At 41.4% G+C, this 27,481-nt stretch overlaps 1 protein-coding gene across 2 annotated transcripts in view; it reads right to left on the bottom strand.

Moving 5' to 3' along the window:
• Positions 1–1,368: 1,368 nt before the first annotated feature.
• SLC19A2 (solute carrier family 19 member 2) overlaps positions 1,369–27,481 on the bottom strand; it is a 31,105-nt gene continuing 4,992 nt past the window's right edge. The window contains exons 1-6 of one of the 2 annotated variants that reach the window (XM_044943048.1): positions 26,650–27,036; positions 23,239–23,841; positions 7,748–7,970; positions 5,977–6,169; positions 5,476–5,617; positions 1,369–3,333 (exon numbers count right to left, since the gene is read on the bottom strand). In XM_044943048.1, the coding sequence (XP_044798983.1) occupies positions 3,205–3,333; positions 5,476–5,617; positions 5,977–6,169; positions 7,748–7,970; positions 23,239–23,841; positions 26,650–26,694 (1,335 nt within the window). In that variant the 5' untranslated portion in view covers positions 26,695–27,036 and the 3' untranslated portion in view covers positions 1,369–3,204. Of the gene's footprint in view, positions 3,334–5,475; positions 5,618–5,976; positions 6,170–7,747; positions 7,971–23,238; positions 23,842–26,649; positions 27,037–27,481 lie in introns of those variants that run through there. The other variant, XM_006056372.3, reaches the window with a different exon arrangement.

Below are 27,481 nucleotides of genomic sequence, written 5' to 3'. Positions count from 1 at the left end.
TACTACCACAGGATGCTTTTTCCAGAATCAAAAGAGATGATGTTCACAAATCCCTTTCCAAACTAAAACGTGTTATATAAATGTAAAGTACTAATTACACGTGCATGCCTGCTCAGTTGCTCAGTCCTGCATGTCTGACTGTTTGTTGACCCCATGAACTGCAGCCTGCCAGGCTCCTCTGTCCATGGAATTTTCCAGACAAGAATACTGCAGCGAGTTGCCATTTCTTTCTCCAGGGCCAGGGGACCTTCCCAACCCAGGGAAGATCTTCCTCTGTCTCTTCCATCTCCTATATTCGCAGGTGGGTTTGTTACCACTGTGCCATCTGGGAAGCCCTAGGATTCCATAAGAAGTCAGACAAATAGGTATCCAATTTCTATCATTTGAGCACAATGCCTTGAATAAAGCATCCAGTGGACTAGATATCACTGACAGGCATTTTAATCTTAATGCTTTACTTTGATGTACTTTTTTAAAAATAGCATTTATTTAGCTTTGGTACTGGCAGGTGGTTACGTTGAGTCCATCACATATCATTTGTATAATTCAGTGTTCATGGGGCACAAACACAAGATGTGTTTTGCAACAAAAGACAAAAATAAGGCATGGTTCCTGCTCAGATACATAAGATATGCTATAAGGACAGAAAACTTTAAAAAGTTTTTTGCATGAAAAATTTCCAAGTCTTTGGTGATAATCAATAAAAATGCCTTAATGAAGGTTTTGCAATGGGAACTAATAAGAAAGTACACATTCAAATACTATTAGAAAAGACTGGTTTGGTTTGTCGGGTAAAATGAACAAAGCAATTCTCAAGAAGATGGCAAGAAGATGCTTCCGTGGGTACCAGAACATTTGGGGCTATAACCAAAAGGCTATGATTTTTTCAAAACATGATGGCACCCTCTACCTTTGATTCAATTTCATTTCATTTATCTGAAAAATTCAGTTAACACTGAAGGGACCGTTGGCCTTTTTAGTTTCTAAATGGGAGAATGCTTTTAAAAATATAAGAGGTACCAACATGAAGACCAAGAAAAATAAATAGAACAATGCAGTGCTAGAAAAAAAATTGGGAAAACAACAGAAATGAGAGGGAAGAGTCAAAGGTAAAGACCAGCGCTTCCCTGGTGGTCCAGTGGTTAAGACTCCACCTGCCAATGCAGGGGCCATGGATCCAGCCCCTGGTCCAGGAAGACCCCACATGCTGAGGGACAGCTAAGCCGCACATCACAGCCACTAAGCCCATGCCTGAGAGACGGCAAGCCACAACTGCTGAGGCCTGCAGGCTCTAGGGCCCGTGCTCTCCACAACTAGAGAAAGCCTGCATGTAGCAACAAAGACATAAATATTTTAAACAAGGAAAAATATACTGCAAAATATTTATTTAATAAAAAATAATTGTATAATCTATACAGTATTGAATAAAAAGTACAACAAATCATTTGCACTTCTTTCCAAAACCGCATACAGTACAACTTGCAAACTGGGTTCAGCATTCTACAAATAGTACCACACACACCAAGATAGGAACTTATTATTGTCTTAAGTAAAGGCTCTGATTGTATACAACAAACTGTGACTTAAATTCCAGGGAAATACTGCTTTAGTTACACTAATAGTTTGATTGTGCCACAGTCTATTTTATTAAAAAAATTAAATTCCTCAAACATCATTTTTCTACTTGTTTCTGAGTACACATTCCCTATGTAGCAAAATAAAACAAAGACAAAATACAAAATTAGAGGCTGATGTTTATGATATCACTTCCTTTTTCCTTCCTTAGCTAGTGCTCTTCTCCTTTCTTTTACTCAGAAAGGAAGGTGACTGGAAAATGACTTATTCTTATCCTCATTCATTTGCTTCTAGAATTCTTGCTTACATAAATGAATAAGTCAGTTTTGGAATCTTGACATTACTGTTCAGTATTTACCTATGTCATTCTAAAAAAGTTGACCTAGTTTTCTTTTTTTTTTTAAGATAAGGCAACAAAATTGGCTTTAAAATAGCTATCATGTCTCACATATGCTAGCAGTCACTTGGTAGACTAATTTCCCAATTAAATGTACACAGAATAACATTTTTCAAGTAACTTGGAATCAATAGCAATTCTTATTTTAAGCAGATTATTTAAGAAGATCCACCTTTATAAACAAAGGCAAATTTAATATACAAAATGCAGGAACCGAGTCCATCCTACGTCCTGTCCCACCAAAATAAAGAGGCTCAGTTTGTGAAAAAGACCTTGGAATAATCCAACAATTAATGACACCTTTATCTTGGATAAGAAGGACAGATAGTATAAATATCATAAATGGAGATGAAGTTATTTTAAGAAGACTTTCCCATTTTATTTTGGAGATCTGCAGATACAAAATGGACTAGTTATGCCTTTAGCCCACTTAGTAACTTTTCATCATAGATTTAATAGTCCTTCATACCGAAGAATAAAAGACAAGTAAACCTACCTTAAGTTTTCCATTAGGTCACTTCTATTATTAGTAGGCCTCAAAACTTGCCTTATTTTTTAACTAAATTAGCTTCTCTGGGAAGCATATGAATAATGTAAAAATATACTTCTAAGAAAAATCAACACAAATACACAACAGTCAAGATGGGCACTGAGAGTATTTACACAATGAATTTTTAAAGATAACTCAGAATTAACACATATTCTTTATAGAACACCAAACCAGGGCAAATGTTGTCATCTGTAGAAACAAATGCACATGAGTAACACAGACATGAGAACTAAGTTGAACAGAGGCAGATGCTGTTAGAACACTATTTCAATTCTGACTATAACGTCCTGTGGCCCGTGAAGCCCTGGTCCCAACAGGCCAAGCATCTGGCTAATCAGACACAGAAGTAGAATACTTGACCTATGAAACACCAAACTCACTTGTGAGCATGTGTACGTTACCATGTGCTGCCTGATTGCTCTTGATTCTTGGTTTTCAAAAGCAAGTTCACTTTTGAAGCAGGAAAAACAGATTCTTAAATTGGCTCTCATAAGTATTCCAGGAAGTACACTTCATTTCTCAACTGTATTGTTACTCTGGGAAGACAAGGTATAGTCAACCGGCTGCTCTGAAGCCATGAAATGCATACTCATAAATATGTGTCTACACTTTAAAAAATTAAATACAGCCGGTTACAGCCGTTGTGCAGAATTCTTGCAATATGAAGCTCATTTGCAGTATGTTATGAGGGGGTCACTTGAGAACTTGATTCTGGATCTTCTTGCTTTCTATATTTCTTCATAATACTGACTGTACCATTAGCCAGGAAAACCACAGCGATGAGTGCAAAGTAACCAGCGTAGATGAAGAACTAAAGAGGGGGGAAGAAGTAATTTACAGAATTATCCACTGGAAGGTCAGCTCTTTTATTACATATATGTGAACAGACTCTATAATTAAAGATATGTTCAGTTTCTCAATACAATTTCAAAAAACACTGTGCTTACACAATGTGTCAGGCACTGAGGATACAGAGAGGCAGGACAGCATGGTAACACTGCAGCCTGACTGCCAATCCTGACTACCCACTTACCAGCTGTGTGGCCTGGATGGAGAGACTCAGTGTCTGAGCCTCCACTTCATTTACAACCCATTTTGTAATTCATAATATATCCTGATTACAGTTGTTGGGAAGGAATAGGATTCTGTATGTAAATGTTTATTAACACAATGCTAATACTGTTAATATTATTGGTTTTCATTTTTGTTGCTGTTATAACTGAATCCTGGTCTCTACCCTCAAACCGACTAACTCAAGCTGATACGAGGCCAAGTTCTGAAGATCAAGAATTCCCACTCTTTCCCAGAAGAGGGCAGCAGAAGGTCAACTATATTCCATTGTAAGATAACTTTTTATAAGAATCTTCTCTAAGCCATTTTTTAATGTGATTATATGACTTATCAATATCATCATTTTCTTATTAAAATAACTTACTAAATACTGATAAGCTGGTTCATGGATCCAGTAAGCGTGCCGCTCTAACCCTCTCTGCGTGCATGCTAAGTCGCTTCAGTCGTGTCCGACCCTTCGCAACCCCATGGACTGTAGCCCACCAGGCTCCTCTGTTCATGGGGTTCTCCGGGCAAGAACACTGGAGTGGGTTCCAGATTCCTTCTCCAGGGGATCTGACCCAGGGATCGAACTCACTTAAGTCTCCTGCACTGGGAGGCAGGTTCTTTACCACTAGCACCACCTGGGAAGCCTAACCCTCTGAGCCAAGTCTTTTAAATTTGGACACATTTTCCTATAGGAAATCGGTTAATTAATCATGGCAGTCATGAGTTTGACCACAGCCCACAAAATTATTATTCCATACATTTAAACCCACCACTTCTATAGCCGGATGACAAGCACTTATTCTCCTACCCTCCATCCCAAATGAAAGCACTTAACCCTTGAGAGGTCTTCCCAACGTTTTTATTGCAGGCAGTAACTGGGAAACACATAAGTAATAATTACTTAAAAGACAGTAATAAGCTCCCATTCCTCTGCTCTGTCCACCTTTCCCCCATCCTTTTCTGAGCCAGCATGATGCAGAGGGAGATGCCTAGGCTTTTGAGTCAGATGTTGCTTTGGATCCTGGTTCTGCCATACTATTATTGACCGTGACCTTAAACAACACCTCTCTCAGATTCATTTTCTTGATGTCTAATCATGATAGCAACCATGCAAAATTCTATATAAAGTACCTGGCACACAGACGGCACTCAGCACACATTATCTATTGTTTTTCTTTTAGATCTCCTCGGTAAAAATGTTAATTACTGCTAACATGTCATGTCTTTGTATTCTACGAAAACTAATACGTAAGTGGGAAGAACAATGGAGATAGAATCTTTTGAGCTGAGATGAGTTGGGGTAGGCACTTTTTATTCAATCGCCCATTTTGCTAAAGTACATCCCAAGCCCTATTTACAACTCACAATGAATGAAGCCATATACAACCATACAATTCCAGAGTGAATAAACGTATCACACTGTCTCTGGGTGTTTGTGCAGGTGTTTTCTCAATAGGTCATATGTAATGCTAGTCATCAACAGCAAGTCATTACCTTGGTATCTGGGTGGGGGGTGTTTAAAGAAGGGAGGAGACTCAGAGAGCTCTCAAGTGAAGCAGGCATCTCAAACATGGGATACAGTATTCCAGGCACAGAATTAAAAATGGAGGGAAATAATGGGTGAAGAAGCAGAAGGTCTGGGTCCAGATGGAACCAACACTACCTCTCAGCTGCACACTCAGAAACGTTCTTGGGCCTCATCAAAGAGATGATGGTCTCAGCATCCTCCTGATAGAAAGGAACTAAGGGTGGGGGATAACTGAAGGAAGGAAAGAACACTTTTACTTTCAATTTTCTATCTGTCTATATTGTTTGAATTTGTTTCCCTGAAGCATGCTCCACTTCTGTTACCCTGATCAACCCATAACATCTTCAGTACTGAAACAGACCTTACCTGAGTGGTAATTTCCAAGCCAAGGCCACTGGCATCTACCACAATTAGAGTGAGCAGAGTCTGCAGTGCTAGGGCAATGAAGGTATTTACACCAAACACTAAGGCATAGCGCTCCATGCTGAGGTTTGCAGCAATCTGAAAACTTAAAAAATAAAAAGAATGCATAGATAAGGATTACGTCAAGGTAGTTACATTTTTTATTTCAAATGTGAAGAGTAGCCCATACTTTTCTACTGTCAATTCCCTTCCCAACCAAGTGAGGAATATTCTTTTGCTAAATGATGTAAACCTCATGCAAATGTCTGAAAACAGCAGAAACATGAACAAGGAAATAAATGAAACTTGCCTAAATGCTTCCTCAAAAGAAAAACTGATAATGCACTTATGGTATAATGCTTCCTCCCATTTGCCCTTGAACCAGAAAATTTAATTTGTAAAGAAACCAAAAAAGTTAATCCTGTTACAGCTCTTCCTAATGCTTCTTTGAATTGTAATACATACGTTGCTATTGTGATGAGTAACATGTAGATGATTCTGAAGACAACGTAGGATGCGTAGCACACCCAAATGTTACCCACAGTGTCCATGATATACACTGCAGCAGCAATCAGGAGAGAAAAGAGAGACAATGTCAATTCTCCCCAAGTGGACCAGGATATTTTTATGTAACCGACTGCAAACACTGCAACAGCACCTACAAAACAAAAACAGAAAAGTAATTACTCATTTTGCTGCTGCTGCTGCTGCTGCTAAGTCACTTCAGTCGTGTCCGACTCTGTGCGACCCCATAGACGGCAGCCCACCAGGCTCCCCCATCCCTGGGATTCTCCAGGCAAGAACACTGGAGTGGGCTGCCATTTCCTTCTCCAATGCATGAAAGTAAAAAGTGAAAGTGAAGTCGCTCAGTCGTGTCTGACTCCTAGCAACCCCATGGACTGCAGCCCACCAGGCTCCTCTGTCCATAGGATTTTCCAGGCAAGAGTACTGGAGTGGGGTGCCATTGTCTTCTCCGACTCATTTTGCTAAACAAGTACTATTTCACTAAATGAAAAATTCACCTTAGATTATGACATTTAAGCTCTTTAAATTTATAACCAAGGTAGTTCAAGATTATGGAGGCCCTTTAAAGTTAGGCAGAGATTTTTGGACCTGATGGAATAAATAGTATGAGGCCATGGAGAGATGATGAGAGACTGAATTAGGGCAGTGGGTAATGAGATGGAAAAGGAGGACATAGAACCAGGGGTGCTACTAAGGGAAAGCTACTGAAGTAGATGCAGAGGCAAGAGTCAAAAAGAACCATCCTGGCTGTAGCTTGGCAACATGGCAGGATGGTTCATCTCTCCTCCCATCTGAGGGGCAGTTTATCACGTGGTCAAATGACGATGATGAGGATAATGAGAGCTAAATGGTATGGAGTGCTTTCTAAGTGCTGGTCCAGATAAAAGTGTTCACAGAAGTCCTTTATGATCTTCTAAGACCTATGAGGTGGATCAACAGATTAGAAAGGAACGATAGATGCTAATGGCCAAAGACAGGCTCTGAGTTCAAACCTTGACTTTACCACTGACCATCTATATGACCTTGGGCAAGTGATTAACATGTCTTTCAACAGCTTCCTTAATTGGAAAATGGGGGTAATAACTGCAACAAAGGAATTCTGTGAGGATGGTGTTAATATACATAAAGTCTTTAGAACAGCACCTGCAACACAACATATACTAGCTACTGTCGTTAGAAAGTACTGAACAGTGCTGCTCGAAGATTCACACATGGCCAAAGCACGCAGTAAATCAGACATAAAGGAAACTTGGGTAAGAAAACAATTTACAGGATCCTTATGTTAGGTTTCCCAAAGGTTATAAAGAATTCAAGCATGATACAGGATGCTCGGGGCTGGTGCACTGGGATGACCCAGGGGGATGGTATGGGGAGGGAGGTGGGAGGGGGGGTTCAGGATGGGGAACACGTGTACACCCGTGGCGGATTCATGTCAATGTATGGCAAAATCAATACAATATTATAAAGTAATTAGCCTCCAATTAAAATAAATTTATATTAAAAAAAAGAATTCAGGTTTGTTAGTCATAGTCCTCCCTGAACATACACTTTTGAACTGTCATCCTAAATGATAAAATTAGAGCTCAAAGAAAACAAACCGTTTTTTGAGGTTACTTCAAATTTGAGAGGGGAGAAAAACTCTGATCATGGTCAACTAAACTACCAGAGGACTCTCCCCACCCAACCTGCCCTACCGCCCAGTACTGCTTACCCAGTAAGGTTGAAACGGCCTCCACACCGCCGTTATAGATAGCAGCATGGCGGGAAGGCATCACCTGCTCCCACAGGCCCTGTGCGTAGTTTACGACTTGAAAATAGCCGCAGGTGGAGAGGGCCCACCACACAGACCAGCAGAGCAGAGGGCGAGAGGAGTAGCACACCAGGAAATCATTCCACAGGACCTTCAGCACGAGGAGACGGTCTGGCTTGGATTCCTACCCAGAAAAAGGGAAGAAAGCAACTGGACAGAAAGCTGTGTAGACTCAATTTTCTATTCAGCAGACTATTTTCTGTTTCCTTGAGAAAACCAATTGCTTCTTTCATATATGTTGTTCAATTGCTTAGTTGTGTCCAACTCTTTGCAACCCTATGGATTACAGCACGCCAGGCTTCCCTGTCCTTCACTACCTCCCAGAGTCTGCTCAAACTCATGTCCATATGTGTTTGTGTGTGTGTGTGTGTGTGTGTGTGTGTGTGTATGAACTTCATAGCAATTACATTTATTCCCTCTTGGGGGAAAAATATATTTTGCTTTAAATGTTCTATATACATTAGTACCTCCAGCAAATGATACGTTGTTTACAAAATGAAGGTATAAAGATGGTCAGAGACTGCACATGTCAGTCAAAGGGAGATGACATTCCACATCTTCCCACACGGAGGCAAGCAGCATGAAGAATAAACAACAATTAGTAATCCCAGTAGACTACGTGCATGGGGTGGCAAAGAGTCAGACATGACTGAAGTGACTTAGCATCCACCAGTAAGTCACTGTTCAGGTAGAATTCATGAATAAGAACCTATCATATTCACTGAAAGAATGGTTAAAACAGAAGTCTTAGGAAAAAATAAACCAAAATATTAGCAGCAGTTCTCTCTGGGTGAGGGGTTAATCAATGATTTTAATTTTCTCCTTTATGTTTTTTCCCCAGTATGTACAGGAAATGTTATTATAATAATGAGGTAACAAAGCTATTATGCATGTAACTGAGTCAATCAAAACATGACTGAGCTATGTTCCATTATCCCTGGACTATGTCAAGAAGTCAATGTGCGAGTCCAGATGCCATATTCAAATATGCAATACAGTATTACTAACTACAGTCACCATGTTGTACATTACATCCCCACAACTTATTTATAACTAGAACTCAGTACCTTTCGACTCCCCTTTACCCATTTCGTTTTTTTTCCATACAAACTTTTGGGCCAACTCCAATCATATCAAAGGACAATCTACCAAAAGTTCCCGTTAAGTTTGGAACCTTGCTCAGAACATAGGAAATTTTGCAGCTAACACAGGAAGGCAAAATGAGAGAATCCAGAGACCAAGAGGAAGCTACCTATGAAGAAGCATTCAAGAGGAAGGATGTGTGACAGAGGCATGTTACAGACTATTTACATGGTGGCAGCAGCATGGTTCAACCCGCTAGCTGGCTGGCAGCCATGTCTTGCACACGCTGCTGCTGCTGCTGCTCAGTCTTGTCAGTTGTGTCAACCTCTCTGCAACCCTAGGTACTGTAGCCTGCCAGGCTCCCCTGCCCATGGGATTTTCTCAGCAAGAATACTGGAATAGGCATTAGGGTTGTCATCCCCTCTTCTAAGGGGCCTTCCTGACCCAGGAATCGAACACGCATCTCCTGTGTCTCCTGCATTACAGGTGGATCCTTTACCACTGAGCCACCAGGGAAGCCAGTCTTGAACATGAAACTTCCTTTATTTAAAAAAATTCAGGTATAACTGACCTTTGATATTGTATTAGTTTTGGGTGTGTAACAAAATGATTCTGTATTTATACACACTGTGAAATGATCACCACAATAAGTATAGTCAACATCTATCACCATATATAGCTGTAATTTTTTTCTCATGATGAGAATTTTGAGATCTAGCAACTTTCAAATAAACAATACAGTATTACTTACTATAATCACCATGCTATACCTACATCCTCACAACTTAGTCACAACTGGGACTTAGAACATTTTGGCTTCCCTTTCTTTACCCCTTTGCTTATATCCCCTAGCCCCTGCCTCTGGTGACCACCAATCTATTCTCTGTATTTATGAGCTTGAGGTTTTTTTGTTTTGTTTTTTGTTTCCAAATATAAATGAGATCATATGATATTGGGTTGGCCAAAGGTTTGTTCAGATTTTTCCATACAAACTTTTTGCCCAACCCAATATTTTTGTGAGTCTTACTTCACTTAGCATCCATCCAAGTCCATCCACGTTGTTGCAAATAGCAAGACCTCATTTGTTTTTCTGTGGCTGTATAATGTTCCCGTGTGTATATATATGTGCTGCTGCTGCTAAGTCGCTTCAGTCGTGTCTGACTCTGTGAGACCCCTGAGACCGCAGCCCACCAGGCTCCCCCGTCCCTGGGATTCTCCAGGCAAGAACACTGGAGTGGGTTGCCATTTCCTTCTCCAATGCATGAAAGTGAAAAGTGAAAGTGAAGTCGCTCAGTCGTGTCTGACTCTTTGCGACCCCATGGACTGCAGCCCACCAGGCTCCTCCGTCCATGGGATTTTCCAGGCAAGAGTACTGGAGTGGGGTGCCATTGCCTTCTCCATATATATGTGAGTATACCACATTTTCTTTACCCATTCATCCACTGTTGGACACTTAGGTTGTATTCACATCTTGGCTATTATAAATAGTGCTGCAATGAACTGGTAGGTGTATCTTTTTGAGTTAGTGTTTCCATTTTCTTTGGGTATGTAGCCAGGAGTAGACCTGTTGGATCTTGTGGTGGCTCGAGTTTTTAATTTTTTGAGGAACTTCCACAGAGTTTTTCATAGTGACAGCACCAATTTACATTTCCACCAACAGTGCAAAAAGGATTCCTTTTCTCCATACCCACACATTTCTTATTTTTCTGAAAATAGCCATCCTAACAGGTGTGAGGTGATAGCTCCTTGTGGTTTTGCTTTGCATTCCCCTGATTAGTGATTTAAGCATTTTTTACATGTACCTGCTGACCATCCAAACATCTTTGGAAAAATGTCTATTCAGATCTAATGTCCATTTTTAAATTGGATTCTTTTTTTTTCTTTTTGCTCTTGAGTTGTATGAGTTCCTTATATATTTTGGATATGAACCACTTATCAAACATGATTTGCAGATATTTTCTCCCATTCAATAGTTTGTCATTTGGTTGATGTTTTTCTTTGGCATGCAGAAGCTTTTAGTTTGATGCTGTCCCACTTATTTTTTTTGCTTTTGTTGTCAAATTAAAAAAAAAAAATCATTGCCAAGACAGATATCAAGTTTACCACCTATGTTTTCTTCTAAGCATTTTTATGGTTTCAGGTTTTATATTCAACTCTAAGCCACTTTATGTTAATTTCTGTGTAGCCCCTTCTCTTTAAACAGAACCTTTTAATAGTTATAGTTAAGTGTTTACAATATAAAGTTAAATAATTACTCTTTTCTTAGCTCAGTTGTATATGCAAAAGGAAATTTGTCTATAATCAAACAAAGATGGAAATTTTCGAGAGTAAGTCTTCTGTTAAGTGCTTTTGAAGGACACAATTCTAACTCTTGCTATCAACAGTGAACAATTTTTTTTTTATGATGAAAGGAAGACTATCATTATTTCCTCAGCTATTGATATTTCACTATCCAAAATGGTAAAAATGTATATACAATGAGGGACAGATAAAAGTACACCTGGTTTCAAGGGAAAGGAACCAAATACATATCATGGAAGAATGTTTGAGACAGACTTTGGGAGACACAGAATACAGCAATACTGATGAACAACATGCAAAGGAAACAAGAACAAAAGGACAGAAGGCACTTTGGAGGTGTGTTTATGAGTCAGCAATGACAGAGTTCTCTTCCAACAGAAAAGGCTTCTGGGACACACTTTCCTGCTCTGGCCTGCTGTGCACTTATCTTATCCTAGGAATATTCATTCTTGCCTCAGTCTGGTATCTCATAGAGCCCTAGTTCATAAGCCTGAAAGTGAAGCATTGGAAACCTGTTAAGAGTTGGCGCAGAGATCTGCCTTTGGCTACTCTTTTTCAGGAGGGATGACACCTATCTGAGTTTCAAGGGATTTAAGAGGAAAAGGGAGAGGATACGCCAGCCAGGAGGAGCTACCCCATGTCCGAGGTCAGGGGCAGCAGCCGAGAGGAGGTACCCCGTGTCCAAGGTCAGAGGTGGCGGCCGAGAGTGCCAGACTGTGACAGCGCAGGAGCAGCCAAGAGGAGCTACCCCACGCCCGAGGCCAGGGGCGGTGGCCGAGACGAGCAACCCCGCGTCCAAGGAGCAGTGGCTGCACAGGCGCAGGAGGGCCTAGAGGAGCTATTCCACGTTCAAGGTCAGAAGGGGCGGCAATGAGCAGATACCCCTCGTCCAAGGTAAGAAGCAGCGGCTGCACTTTGCTGGAGCAGCCGTGAAGAGATACCCCATGTCCAAGGTAAGAGAAACCCAAGTAAGACAGTAGGTGTTGCAAGAGAGCATCAGAGGGCAGACACACTGAAACCATACTCACAGAAAACTAGTCAATCTAATCACACTAGGACCACAGCCTAGTCTAACTGAATGAAACTAATCCATGCCCATGGGGCCACCAAAGACGGGTGGGTCATGGTGGAGAGGTCTGACAGAATGTGGTCCACTGGAGAAGGGAATGGCAAACCACTTCAGTATTCTTGCCTTGAGAACCCCATGAACAGTATGAAAAGGCAAAATGATAGGATACTGAAAGAGGAACTCCCCAGGTCAGTAGGGCCCCAATATGCTACTGGAGATCAATGGAGAAATAACTCCAGAAAGAATGAAGGGATGGAGCCAAAGCAAAAACAATACCCAGTTGTGGATGTGACTGGTGATAGAAGCAAGGTCCAATGCTGTAAAAATCATTATTGCATAGGAACCTGGAATGTCAGGTCCATGAATCAAGGCAAATTGGAAGTGGTCAAACAGGAGATGGCAAGAGTGAACGTCGACATTCTAGGAATCAGTGAACTCAAATGGACTGGAATGGGTGAATTTAACTCAGATGACCATTATACTGGGGGCAGGAATCCCTCAGAAGAAATGGAGTAGCCATCATGGTCAACAAAAGAGTCCGAAATGCAGTACTTGGATGCAATCTCAAAAACGACAGAATGATCTCTGTTCATTTCCAAGGCAAACCATTCAATATCACAGTAATCCAAGTCTATGCCCCAACCAGTAATGCTGAAGAAGCTAAAGTTGAACGGTTCTATGAAGACCTACAAGACCTTTTAGAACTAACACCCAAAAAAGATGTCCTTTTCATTATAGGGGACTGGAATGCAAAAGTAGGAAGTCAAGAAAAACCTACAGTAACAAGCAAATTTGGCCTTGGAATACAGAATGAAGCAGGGCAAAGACTAATAGAGTTTTGCCAAGAAAATGCACTGGTCATAACAAACACCCTCTTCCAACAACACAAGAGAAGACTCTACACATGGACATCACCAGATGGTCAACACCGAAATCAGACTGATTATGTTCTTTGCAGCCAAAGATGGAGAAGTTCTATACAGTCAACAAAAACAAGACCAGGAGCTGTCTGTGGCTCAGATCATTAACTCCTTATTACCAAATTCAGACTTAAATTGAAGAAAGTAGGGAAAATCACTAGACCATTCAGGTATGACCTAAATCAAATCCCTTATGATTATACAGTGGAAGTGAGAAATAGATTTAAGGGCCTAGATCTGATAGATAGAGTGCCTGATGAACTATGGAATGAGGTTCATGACATTGTACAGGAGACAGGGATCAAGACCATCCCCATGGAAAAGAAATGCAGAAAAGCAAAATGGCTGTCTGGGGAGGCCTTACAAATAGCTGTGAAAAGAAGAAAAGCGAAAAGCAAAGGAGAAAAGGAAAAATATAAGCATCTGAATGCAGAGTTCCAAAGAATAGCAAGAAGAGATAAGAAAGCCTTCCTCAGCAACCAATGCAAAGAAATAGAGGAAAACAGAATGGGAAAGACTAGAGATCTCTTCAACAAAATTAGAGATACCAAAGGAACATTTCATGCAAAGATGGGCTCGATAAAGGACAGAAATGGTATGGACATAACAGAAGCAGAAGATATTAAGAAGAGGTGGCAAGAATACACAGAAGAACTGTACAAAAAAGATCTTCACGACCAAGATAATCACAATGGTGTGATCACTCACCTAGAGCCAGACATCCTGGAATGTGAAGTCCAGTGGGCCTTAGGAAGCATCACTACGAACAAAGCTAGTGGAGGTGATGGAATTCCAGTTGAGCTATTCCAAATCCTGAAAGATGAGGCTGTGAAAGTGCTGCACTCAATATGCCAGCAAATTTGGAAAACTCAGCAGTGGCCACAGAACTGGAAAAGGTCAGTTTTCATTCCAATCCCAAAGAAAGACAATGCCAAAGAATGCTCACACTACCGCACAATTGCACTTATCTCACACGCTAGTAAAGTAATGCTCAAAATTCTCCAAGCCAGGCTTCAGCAATCCGTGAACCGTGAACTTCCTGATGTTCAAGCTGGTTTTAGAAAGGGCAGAGGAACCAGAGATCAAATTGCCAACATCCGCTGGATCATGGAAAAAGCAAGAGAGTTCCAGAAAAACATCTATTTCTGCTTTACTGACTCTGCCAAAGCCTTTGACTGTGTGGATCACAATAAACTGTGGAAAATTCTGAAACAGATGGGAATACCAGACCACCTGACCTGCCTCTTGAGAAACCTGTATGCAGGTCAGGAAGCAACAGTTAGAACTGGACATGGAACAACAGACTGGTTCCAAATAGGAAAAGGAGTATGTCAAGGCTGTATATTGTCACCCTGCTTATTTAACTTATATGCAGAATACATCATGAGAAACGCTGGACTAGAAGAAACACAAGCTGGAATCAAGATTGCCGGGAGAAGTATCAATAACCTCAGATATGCAGATGACACCACCCTTATGGCAGAAAGTGAAGAGGAACTCAAAAGCCTCTTGATGAAAGTGAAAGAAGAGAGTGAAAAAGTTGGCTTAAAGCTCAACATTCAGAAAACGAAGATCATGGCATCCGGTCCCATCACTTCATGGGAAATAGATGGGGAAACAGTGGAAACAGTGTCAGACTTTATTTTTGGGGGCTCCAAAATCACTGCAGATGGTGACTGCAGCCATGAAATTAAAAGACGCTTACTCCTTGGAAGGAAAGTTATGACCAACCTAGATAGCATATTGAAAAGCAGAGACATTACTTCGCCAACAAAGGTCCGTCTAGTCAAGGCTATGGTTTTTCCTGTGGTCATGTATGGATGTGAGAGTTGGACTGTGAGGAAGGCTGAGCACCAAACAATTAATGCTTTCAAACTGTGGTGTTGGAGAAGACTCTTGAGAGTCCCTTGGACTGCAAGGACATCCAACCAGTCTATTCTGAAGGAGATCAGCCCTGGGATTTCTTTGGAGGGAATGATGCTAAAGCTGAAACTCCAGTACTTTGGCCACCTCATGGGAAGAGCTGACACGTTGGAAAAGACTCTGATGCTGGGAGGGATTGGGGGCAGGAGGAGAAGGGGACGACAGAGGATGAGATGGCTGGATGGCATCACTGACTCGATGGACATGAGTCTGAGTGAACTCTGGGAGTTTGTGATGGACAGGGAGGCCTGGCATGCTGCGATTCATGGGGTCGCAAAGAGTCAGACACGACTGAGCGACTGAACTGAACTGAACTGAACACACATATATATACACCAGTAAGCAAAATCAAAACAGTCCAACAAAAATAAAGTACAATAGATTGACCCAGCGAACAAAGGAAACCAAAAATTATATCTACCAGTCAAGATGAAAACTAACTAAAGCACAAACTATAAAACAAAACTAAGGCAAGGTGCCAAGCAGGGAATAAAGCAAAGAAAACAAAACTAACAAATATTTTGAGAGGAAAGAAAGAAAAGAAAGAATAGATATGCAGTTATATATAGGTAGATATACATTAAAGATTAAGTGCAAGGGGAAAAGAACAGTAGGAAAAACAAAGGAATAAATATAAAAAAATAATAATAGGTTTAAAAAAATTAATAAAAGAAAGAAAGAAGAAAAACAAAAAAGCAAAACTCTACAGGATTGCAAAAGCCCAATTTACAGGCAGAAGTTTATAAGAACAATAAAAACTATGATAGAAAAAAAGAAAAAATATTCAAAAGCTTAATTAGATTTCATAGTGTCAATAAAATCGACAACTACAATGAGGGGGGGAGGGAGGAAAAGAAAAAAAAAATTCAAAGGAAACTACAGAACAAGTCAAAACATAAGAATAATAAATTTTTTGCTTGAGTCACTGCTGTCAGGGTCCTTTCCCTTGCTGGGAGTCACAGTTCACCTCACCTCTCTAGGATGCCCTCCAACACTGTGCTGGTGGTCTCTGTACCTGCTGTGGGAACAGCTCAGATTCTAATCTGGTCCTACTCCTGTGTGTTCTTGCCTCCACACACAACTATCAGAACTAGTGTGTTTTCCTTTGTGGGAGCTCACGATGTGCTTTTATATATTCCATAGACACAGTCTGCCTAGATGATGGTGTGGATTGAATCTGCAGCTTGTGGGAAGGTTTTAGGTCTTCTTCCTTAGCCACACTGCCCCTCGGTTTCAAGTGTGGTTTTATTTCCACCTCTGCATGTGGGTAGTCCACTGGGGTTTGCTCCTGAGGCTGCCCTGGAGGACTCGGGTCTGCCCCTGTGAGGGCCAGATGTGGAGGTGGTGCAGCTCCTTGGGTCACAGGGGTTCTGGCAGCACCAGGTACTCAGGGGAGTTGGTGGCTATGGCAGCAGAAAATATAGTGCTCTAGAAGGGTATGGCAACCAGTATTGGCCAATACACTCCAGTATTCTTGCCTGGAGAACCCCCCTGACAGAGAAGCCTGGCAGGCCACAGTACACAGGGTTGCAAAGAACTGGACATGACTGAAGCAACCCAGCATGACAGACGCCAGACCTTTTTTGCCTGTAGCAGCTCTGCCCCAGTGAGGGTTGAGTGTGAAGGTGGCACAGTTGCTTGGGTTGTGGGGACCTTGCACGGCGCCAAGTGCAGGGATACGGACTGCCTCAGCCGTAGGAGTTAGGGCCCTACCAGAGTCTTTTTTCAAGCCTCTGGTAGCTGGCGATCAGGAGGCCTCTTTGGCAAGTCTTTCTCCATAGCTCCGCCTGTTCAGGCACTTAGAGGGCTCCCTTGCCTGTGTTTGGTGTGTCAGGCACATAGTGTGACCCCCCTGGCTGGGGTCCTACTCTGTAGATTGGCACATCAGTCATTTAAAGCAGCACCCTGGGTGGGGTCCTGCTCTGTAGTTCAGTGTGTCAGGCATTTGATGGGCCAGCCTCTCTATTGTTTCAGCTGCGGATGCTGGTAGGTGGAGAGAAAGAGGCTATGGTGATGGCTCCACCCCCTATGCATGACTCAGCAGTACTACCTTGATTCCATGGCTGCCTGACTTTCCTCCACAGGCATTTCCCACCACAATCTCCTCCTTCGAATCTCCTTGGTCTGTCTCTCCACAGTCAACAGCAGCCCTCGCCCTGGGATTGCTCCACAATCCCTAAGCTCCAGCTCCTATCTCCTGTGCCTTCTAGGGGACCTGCATCCCTGCCAGGGGTATGTATGGCTGTGGCAAGGCCTGTCTGATTCTCATTCCATGTGTGTGTGTGTGTGTGTGTCTGTGTGTGTTAGTTGCTCAGTCGTGTCCGACTCTTTGCAACTCCATGGACTATAGCCCGCCAGGCTCCTCTGCCCATGGAATTTTACAGGCAAGGATACTTGAGTGGGTTGCTCTTTTCTTCTCCAGGGGATCTTCCCAACCAGGGACTGAACCCGGGTCTCCTGCACTGCAAGCAGATGCTTTACCATCTGAGCTACTAGGGAAGTCCTCACTCGATTTAGGCTGCCACAGATCAGCTGTTTCACTCTTAACCTTACATGTTTCACCTCTGACTCAGACAACTGCCCCTTTGTGGGGATAGGACCCCTGCTTCAGTGCCCCCACCCACTGAGGGCAGGTCCAGTCCTACTAACACTCCTGCTTTTCTCCCCTAGTTCCTTCATCCTACTAAGTTCTTTGTGGTTTTATATACTCTTTTCCGTGGGTCAGGTCCTTCTGTCCACTCTCAGCTGGTGGTCTGCATGCACTTCTGTGTCTAAGGGTGTATTCCTGATGTATCCATGGAGAGAGATGTACTCTGTCTCCACCCTACTTCTCTGCCATCTTGTCTCTCTGACACGTTTATCACCGAGTTTTAGTAACAGTAATTTTAATAAGAATGAGATAATGAATCTGAGGTTTGGAGCACAGTATCTGGTACCCACGTCAAAATATATGGGAGCTAAGATGATCAATCAGCTCAGATGAGAAAAATTCCCAAATCTTAGGTTTTTTTTTTTTAACTGTAAAATGGAAATTAATGCTTACTTCAACAGGTTATTGCCTAGATAAGTATGTAACAAGTGCTCAGTAAATATTGGTTTCCTTTATCTTCTGTTTATCATGACTCACTAATGCAATCAACAAATAGTCCCTCAGTCAGTCAGTCCAGTCGCTCAGTCGTGTCCGACTCTTTGTGACCCCATGAACCGCAGCATTCCCTGTCCATCACAACTCCCAGAGTCCACCCAAACTCATGTCCATTGAGTTGTTGATGCCATCCAACCATCTCATCCTCTGTCATCCCCTTCTCCTCCTACCCTCAATCTTTCCCAGCATCAGGGTCTTTTCCATTGAGTCAGCTCTTCGCATCAGGTGCCAAAGTATTCGAGTTTCAGCTTCAACATCAGTCCTTCCAATGAACACCCTGGACTGATCTCCTTTAGGATGGACTGGTTGGATCTCCTTGCAGTCCAAGGGACTCTCAAGAGTCTTCTCCAACACCACAGTTCAAAAGCATCAATTCTTTGGCACTCAGCTTTCTTTATAGTCCAACTCTCACATCCATACATGACTACTGGAAAAACCATAGCTTTGACCAGACAGACCTTTGTGGACAAAGTAACATCTCTGCTTTTTAATATACTGTCTAGGTTGGTCATAACTTTCCTTCCAAGGAGTTAAGTGTCTTTTAATTTCATGGCTGCAGTCACCATCTGTGGTGATTTTGGAGCCCAAAAAAGTCAGCTGAGTGCCCACAATCTGTCTGGCAATGTTCTAGACACTAGTGACACAACAGGAAAGTTCCTGAAATTTACACTGGAGTAAGGGAGATAGATGATAAACATACACATACAAGAGACCTTACAGTAGGAATACTATAGAAAGACCGTAAACAGGGGATGGGCTAGCAAGCGACTTTGGTATGGAGAAGTAATGATTGCTAAGAATGTTAAATGGCTTTCTAAAAAGCAGATGTCTGAGTTGAGACCTGAGTGACATAAAAGAACCAGCCATGAAAATCAGAGTGAAAAGCAATCCTGACTGAGAGAACCTCCTGAATGAAATTCTGAGGTGAGAAAAGCTTGATGTGTTTCAGCCCAATTAAGAGATAAGGTCAGAGGGGTTGGCAATGAGCCAAACTGTATGAGGTCTTATAGGCCATGATGAGAACTTTGGATTTTCTTCTACATACAATAGAAAAATGTGGACGAAGATAATTAGGGTTTAATGCCTAAACTATGAAGATTTAAGACAAGGGCTGACGATTGCAATTAAATTACTTCTATGGTATTAATTATGTATCCCTACATATATGGGCTGGACAAAAAGATGTTGTTCATGGTATGCGTGGGAAGCAGAAGAAAAATGAGAGTACCTTCACGTCAACCAGCTCACAAAACACAGGATTCTAGAGTCACAGAAAGCTTCATGAGCATCTGGCTTAACATTCTCTCCATTTAGGGACAGCCTAATTCAGTTAAAGAAAAATAATTTGTGAATTAGCTCAAAATTCTCCAAGCCAGGCTTCAGCAATACGTGAACCGTGAACTTCCTGATGTTCAAGCTGGTTTTAGAAAAGGCAGAGGAACCAGAGATCAAATTGCCAACATCCGCTGGATCATCGAAAAAGCAAAAGAGTTCCAGAAAAACATCTATTTCTGCTTTATTGACTATGCCAAAGCCTTTGACTGTGTGGATCACAATAAACTGTGGAAAATTCTGAAAGAGATGGGAATACCAGACCACCTGATCTGCCTCTTGAGAAACCTGTATGCAGGTCAGGAAGCAACAGTTAGAACTGGACATGGAACAACAGACTGGTTCCAAATAGGAAAAGGAGTATGTCAAGGCTGTATACTGTCACCCTGCTTATTTAACTTATATGCAGAGTACATCATGAGAAACACTGGACTAGAAGAAACACAAGCTGGAATCAAGATTGCCAGGAGAAATATCAATAACCTCAGATATGCAGATGACACCACCCTTATGGCAGAAAGTGAAGAGGAACTAAAAAGCCTCTTGATGAAAGTGAAAGAAGAGAGTGAAAAAGTTGGCTTAAAGCTCAACATTCAGAAAACGAAGATCATGGCATCTGGTCCCATCACTTCATGGGAAATAGATGGGGAAACAGTGGAAACAGTATCGGACTTTATTTTTTTGGGCTCCAAAATCACTACAGATGGTGACTGCAGCCATGAAATTAAAAGACGCTTACTCCTTGGAAGGAAAGTTATGACCAACCTAGATAGCATATTGAAAAGCAGAGACATTACTTCGCCAACAAAGGTCCGTCTAGTCAAGGCTATGGTTTCTCCTGTGGTCATGTATGGATGTGAGAGTTGGACTGTGAGGAAGGCTGAGCACCGAAGAATTGATGCTTTTGAACTGTGGTGTTGGAGAATACTCTTGAGAGTCCCTTGGACTGTAAGGAGATCCAACCAGTCCATTCTGAAGGAGGTCAGCCCTGGGATTTCTTTGGAGGGAATGATGCTAAAGCTGAAACTCCAGGACTTTGGCCCTCATGGGAAGAGCTGACACATTGGAAAAGACTCTGATGCTGGGAGGGATTGGGGGCAGGAGGAGAAGGGGACGATAGAGGATGAGATGGCTGGATGGCATCACTGACTTGATAGACGAGTTTTAGTGAACTCCGGGAATTTGTGATGGACAGGGAGGCCTGGCGTGCTGTGATTCACGGGGTCACAAAGAGTCGGACACCACTAAGCAACTGAACTGACTGAACTGACTGACCAGTCCCAGATCCTCATAGCTACTTTTATAGGGCCCAGAATACCAGGGATATCTAATTCAAAGGGAAAATGAAAAATTATTTATAGCCCCACAAATAAATATCTTGGTGAAGGTACAAATCTGTTCTTGATTATTCATATCTAATGATAAAGATAATAATAAAAATTACAATGTATTGATTACCTACTTACAAATACTAACTTGAAAGCTCTAGTGGATTTATTTAATACTTGAAATAGCTCTATGAGGTAGGTATATGAAAAAAGGAACTAACAGGCACAGAGAATTAAGAAACCTGCCCAAGATCACCCTGCTGCTAAGTACCAGTACTGCAGACTGCCTTTCTTCCTCAAAATCTGCTACACTGTGCTGCAACAGATAATACTGAGTATACATTGAAAATATTTATTTTGCTTCTGTCACTGTTTTACAGAACTCAAACACACATGCACACACAGCACACACATACACACAGAATGCTTCCTAACAGTAAAATGTGTCAGTCTGCAAATAAAAGTATTGCTGTATTAATAGTTCCCAATCCTTATCTCTAAAATGAAAAGGTGATATGATCTAAAGTCCCTTTAACATGCTCTAATTGTTCTATGACTTGTGGTTAGAATCACTTCTAACTCTAAAATTTTATAATTCTTCAGCATGTCAAGTACTGACATCTTGCATATCTACAAATAATAAATATCAAGGTGGTCTAGGACATAATTTTTTAAACCTTAGATTTCAAGTGATTGCTGCTGCTGCTAAGTCGCTTCAGTCATGTCCGACTCTTTGTGACCCAATGGACTGTAGCCTGACAGGTTCCTCTGTTCATAGGATTCTCCAGGCAAGAATAGTGCAGTGAGTTGCCATTTCCTTCTCCAAGGGATCTTCCTGACCCAGGGATTGAACCCACGTCTCTTACATTTTCTGCACTGGCATACAGGTTCTTTACCACCTAGCACCACCTGGGATGCTAGTCATTAGTAGGTAATAAAATCAATTTAGTGAGCAGTGATCACATTATAAAAAACAAATGGAATGTCATACAACCATTGTGCTGTAAAACTTTTGTTTCATGGATGACTTTGAAGGGTTCAAGACTTTTGTGGAGGAAGTAACTGCAGATGTGGTGGAAATAGCAAGAAAACTATAATTAGAAATGAAACCTTAAGTTGTAAATGAACTGCTGAAATTTCATAATAAACTTAAATGGATAAAAGCTACTTCCAATGGATAAGCAAAGAAAGTGGTTTCTTGAGATGGAATCTACTCCTGGTAAAGATGCTGTGAAGACTGCTGACGTGACAACAAGGGATCTAGAATATTATATACACTTAGTTCATAAAGCAGGGTTTAAGAGGATTGCCTCCAATTTTCAAAGAAGTTCTACTAGGAGTAAAATGCTATTGAACGGCATTGGTGCTGCAGAGAAATCATTCCCAAAGGAAGTCTATCAAGTGGCAAACTTCACTGTTGTCTTACTTTAAGAAATTGCCACAGTGACCTCTACCTTCAGCAACCACCACCTTGATCAGTCAGTAGCCATCAACATTAAGGCAAGACCCTCCACCAGCAAAAGATTACAACTCACTGAAGGCACAGATGATGGTTGGCATTTTTTTAGCAATAATGTAATTTAAAATTTAGGCATCTATATTTTTTACACATAGTGCCCCTGCACACTTAACAGACTATAGTATAGTGTAAAAATAACTTTTATATGCACTATGAAACCAAAAAAAAATGTGTGACTTTGTTTTATTATGTGATATTTGCTTTATTTCAGTGGTCTGGAACCAAACCTGCAGTATCTTTGAGTTATGACTGCATTGCACATAATTTTCAGCAGAGAAGAGGAAGATAAGCTCCTATTCTTAAATACTTTGGACTTCATTTCTGGAAGTAGACATTCATGATTTACTGGAGTCATTTCACCTATTCATTTAGACAACATGTTCTGAGGGGCTTTCTTTATATACCAAGTTCTGAAGATACAAAGTTGAAGAAGAGATAGACGTTGCTGTGGATTCTAAGATATCTCCAACATGAGCAATATGTTGAATCAGTTTGACCCGAGAGGTTATTCACTCCAGAGGAGCCTGGTGGGCTATATAGTTCATAGGGTCGCAAAGAGTTAGACACACCTGAGCAATTAACACACACTCCAAAGGAAAATACATTTTTCATCCCTCATACAAATCAATGTTATCTTGAATGAATAAATGGAACCAATGAAGCAATTTGAGATAAAACCAGAATCCAAATGAACTGCTGGGTTTCCATCTGTTTTTCTACCACTGGTCTAGCCCCAGAGTAGCAACCACAAGGCACTGAAGGCTGCGCTTACCTGTTCCTCCACCGGTGGCGCCTCCGGATTTAGAGGGATTTTTGATTCAACGTCCTCCCACTGTGGAAGGTGGTTAGAAGCTGCGGTGTCAGTAGCAACACCACCATTTTGTATCTTGATGCCATTTGTCCCCTGGCAGGAGGGAGGAACGTGGTGAAAGAAAAGGCTTTTCTGTGGCATAGGCAGAAACCAGGCCACAGCGAAGGCCACAGAAACACAGGTGAGAGAGATGACATTCAGGCTGAACAGGGACCAGGATGCCACTGAGACGAGGATCTGCCCCAGGACAGAGCCCACTGTGAAGCCCACCAACGTGGCACTTCGACAGTAGCTCGTGACTTTCTGGTACATGCTCAGGTCCACCACACTGTAGATGTAGGAGTAGTAGGCAATTTCAGTGGCAGTGGCGATGCCATAGAAGAATTCCAAGAACTGAATGGCCAGCAGTCCCTGGGCATACAGCAGCATGAACCACGTAACAATAAGGCTGAGTCCCTGGAGCAGAACGACAGGCTTATAGCGGAGGTAGTCTGTGGCAAGGAACACAGGAAACAGCAGCACCAGGTAAGAGTAAGTCCATACTGGATATATTTCATTGAAGACCTGGTAGAAAAAGCATAAAACCCTGTTAGTGACCTCAAACAAACTGGAATATTCATAACAATTTATTCTTATAAAACAATTTACCATAACCTCAAAGATCTCATTCTTAGCAAACAAAGAAATCTCATCAACAATTCTGAGAATTGTTTGGAATTCACTTCCCTGTTTCCATCCCATCACCTCTTCCTAATATCTTCCCTATTCATCGAGGCCTAGTTCAATGCCTTCCTCATCCTGGAAGACTTGGCTACAGTTGATGGTATTTGTAACCCAACATCCAAAGCTCTCTTGACACTGCTTTCTATGTGTCACTCTCTTCAATTACCTCATAGCACTGCTTCTTAACCATGGTTACACATCTCCCAAGGAGCTTTAAAAATTTTGGAAGCCTAGCCACAGGCATTTTTTCAAAACTTCCCAGGAGATTTTAACATGAGCCAGAGTTTAGAACCACTGCTGGAGAAGGCAATGGCAACCCACTCCAGTACTTTTGCCTGGAAAATCCCATGGACGGAGGAGCCTGGTAGACTGCAGTCCATGGGGTTGCTAGAGTCAGACACGACTGAGCGACTTCACTTTCACTTTTCACTTTCATGCATTGGAGAAGGAAATAGCAACCCACTCCAGTGTTCTTGCCTGGAGAATCCCAGGGACGGGGAAGCCTGGTGGGCTGCCATCTATGGGGTCGCACAGAGTTGGACACAACTGAAGAGACTTAGCAGCAGCAGCAGCAGCTTTACAGGTTCTTTCAGGGTGGACTTTACTTTCATTTGCATAGCCTGCATACTGTTTGGAAGATACTTGGCTGAATAAATGCTTTGGAAACAAACAAATGTTTTGGAATCATCATCAGTTCTTACTTTCAGCCACAGAATGGGGAACATAGATCCTACAGATTGATTAGGTTTTTCTGTTATTAAGTTTCACTTCTTTGGGGTAACAGGAATAGATCAAGAAAGTAACTCTGTCCTACAGTCTTAACAGAGTAACAATCTATGGATGAAGCATCATAAGCAACTTTGGTGCCTTTCTTTTTGCGTATCTATGATATGAAAAAGGAAAAAAAAGGAAGGTTTTGTTTTCTTTTTCATTAATTTTTCACTGGAAGACAGTAGAAATAATTATTAAACCAAAAAGACCCCAGCTGGAAGTTTAGTTCCATTATTTGCTGAATGATTTTAAGTTGATTTTTTTTTTTTAAGTTCCCTTTAGCCATCTCCATCATCAGTAAAAGAGAAGGAAAACCTATGCCACAGGGTTGTTTGTTGCAAGGGCTAAATGAGAGAATACATGTAAGTCACTTACTCCACCATCTTTTCATAGGTCTAAAGACTTAAGGACTGAAGCTAAAACACAGACCACTTGAGACAATATGCATTAAATTAATTGATTTAAGACTCCATTCTTCAAATAAGAATCATTGCAGGTAGGAGACGTTTTCCTCTTCTCACACCTACCCCAGAGCCTAGCAAATTCCTGGGGGCTTAATAAGTCAGTTTCTAAGTGATCATTAAGTTAAGATCAGTGGCCTCAGTTTTTAAGTGCTTTCTGAAAGGTAGTCCTGCTAACAGGCTAAATACTTTGTGATGGAGCGATATAATCCTCTACTTTTTTTTAATTTTCATGTATACCTCAGTTCACCCAAGAGTAACATGGACTAATCGTTTTAAAGTTTTAGAGGAACAATATAGTAAAAAATTATTATAAAATATTTGCCAATGCAGAGAACAACTATAAAAGGAAAACATAATCTGAGATACATTCCAGACTTGATTTCTGATTGGCTGAGCATCAAAAGTGATTCATCTATGGAGATTACTCAGCCACAAAAAGGAATGAAGTTAGCTGAACTGAGGTGGAGGAAACTAGGGTTTGTTATATGGAATGAAATAAGTCAGAAAGAGAAAAACAAACATTGTATATTAATGCATATATATGGAATCTAGAAAAAGAGTACTGATGAACCTACTTTCAGGGCAGAAGCAGAGATGCAGAAGTAGAGAACGGACTTGTGGAAAGAAAAGCAGGGGAAGGAGAGGGGATGAACTGAGCAAGTATCACTGAAACATATACACTACCATGTGTAAAACAGCTAGTGGGAAGTTGCTAACTACAACTAGTAGGAAGTTGTAACACAGGGAGCTCAGACCAGCGGTCTGTGATGACGCCAAGGGGTGGGGTGGGGTGGGAGGGAGGTTCAAGAGGGAGTGGATTATATGTATACTTACGGCTGATTCACCGTGTTGTATGGCAGAAACCAACACACATTGTAAAGCAATTATCCTCTAATTAATAGTAAATTTGAAAAAAATGGAAAAAAAAAAAGTGATTGATCCAAGAGCCTCACCACCTTCATGAATTCTGGTCTAATTTCTGTTTCTAAATCATTTAGCAACCTCCATTTACCAGGAAACTTTCTTGTGACTGAACGTATACATAAAAGAATAACTGAGAACGGCAGATATGATTCCGATTCACAAGAGTAGAAATTTTAGCAAACGAAGAACTAAGTGCACTTGGCTGACATAGCACAGGGTCAGACACTTCTCAGTAGAAAAGCAGAGCAGATAAGGGCAACCTTGAGATTAAAGTCCTGAAGCGTGAAGGCATCCCTACAGACTTTGCACAGGTGTGTTCCATTAGCAAATTTCCACTTCTTTTCAGCCTATAATTTTAGATATTCTCCCATAGTTTTCTTAGGTGTGAAACTGCCTCCTCTGGTTGACTCTGCGTGTTTCTCCACCTTCACATTTTCCCCAACACAATACCACAGAGCTGTTAACCATCACAACTTCCTTTAAAAAATACCTTTCTTCTGTAACTCCATCTTCTTTGTTCTGCAATGCACTCCATGCGAGGTTCACTGATTCTTCACTCCAGTAATACTGTCCGTACTTTTACGTGTTGTATACCTTTCAATACTAGCTGTCCCCAAAAGCTATCAAGTTTTTATTATATACATCTCGTCCTTTCAATTACCAATTTGAAGTGTTTATACTTATGACTCTAATTCCGCTCCTAATACAAAAACCACAATTTAGATAATGAAGATGAGGAAAAGCAATGCCAAGCAGAAACAAAAATAAGGCAAGCAGGGGGGAAAAGACCAGATGTGTTCTATTTAAGTTATTCTAAATAAGAAATCAGAATTTACTCCTAGGAGAGACATCAACCCAAGTAGAGAGCCTCTTCCACAGTATTATCAGCAGTATAACAGAGCATCTGTTACACACAGTGCTAATCACCTCACCTGTACGACCTCATTTCATCCAAACAAGGCTAAGAGGTAATTGCTTGTATCATCTCTATCTTACATCCAAAGTAACTAGGCCTTAAGTGAATTGCCCAAAGTTATCCCAGCAAGTCACTGGCAGAGGGACAACCTGACCTGGATATTCTGAATCTACCACATTCAAACGCCCCATTTCTTCAATCAGAAAACTGCTTTTGATTATCTACTATGTTCCCCCCTTACTTCTAATGCCGACAGCACCTTTTCCAACCTGTATAGGGGTGCTTTTATGGGGCTTTCAAGAAGAAAGAAGACCAAACAACCTACAGAGCTTAGGCACTGGGTCTCCAAAAGAGGATCCCTTCTCAGGATAGTTAGGGAGTCTGGGATGGACATGTACACACTGCT

This window comes from Bubalus bubalis, chromosome 5 (genome assembly GCF_019923935.1).
Source record: "Bubalus bubalis isolate 160015118507 breed Murrah chromosome 5, NDDB_SH_1, whole genome shotgun sequence".
Lineage (NCBI taxonomy): Eukaryota > Metazoa > Chordata > Mammalia > Artiodactyla > Bovidae > Bubalus > Bubalus bubalis.
Note: the sequence above shows the minus strand (reverse complement) of the source record. Positions and strands in the feature narration are given on the sequence as shown.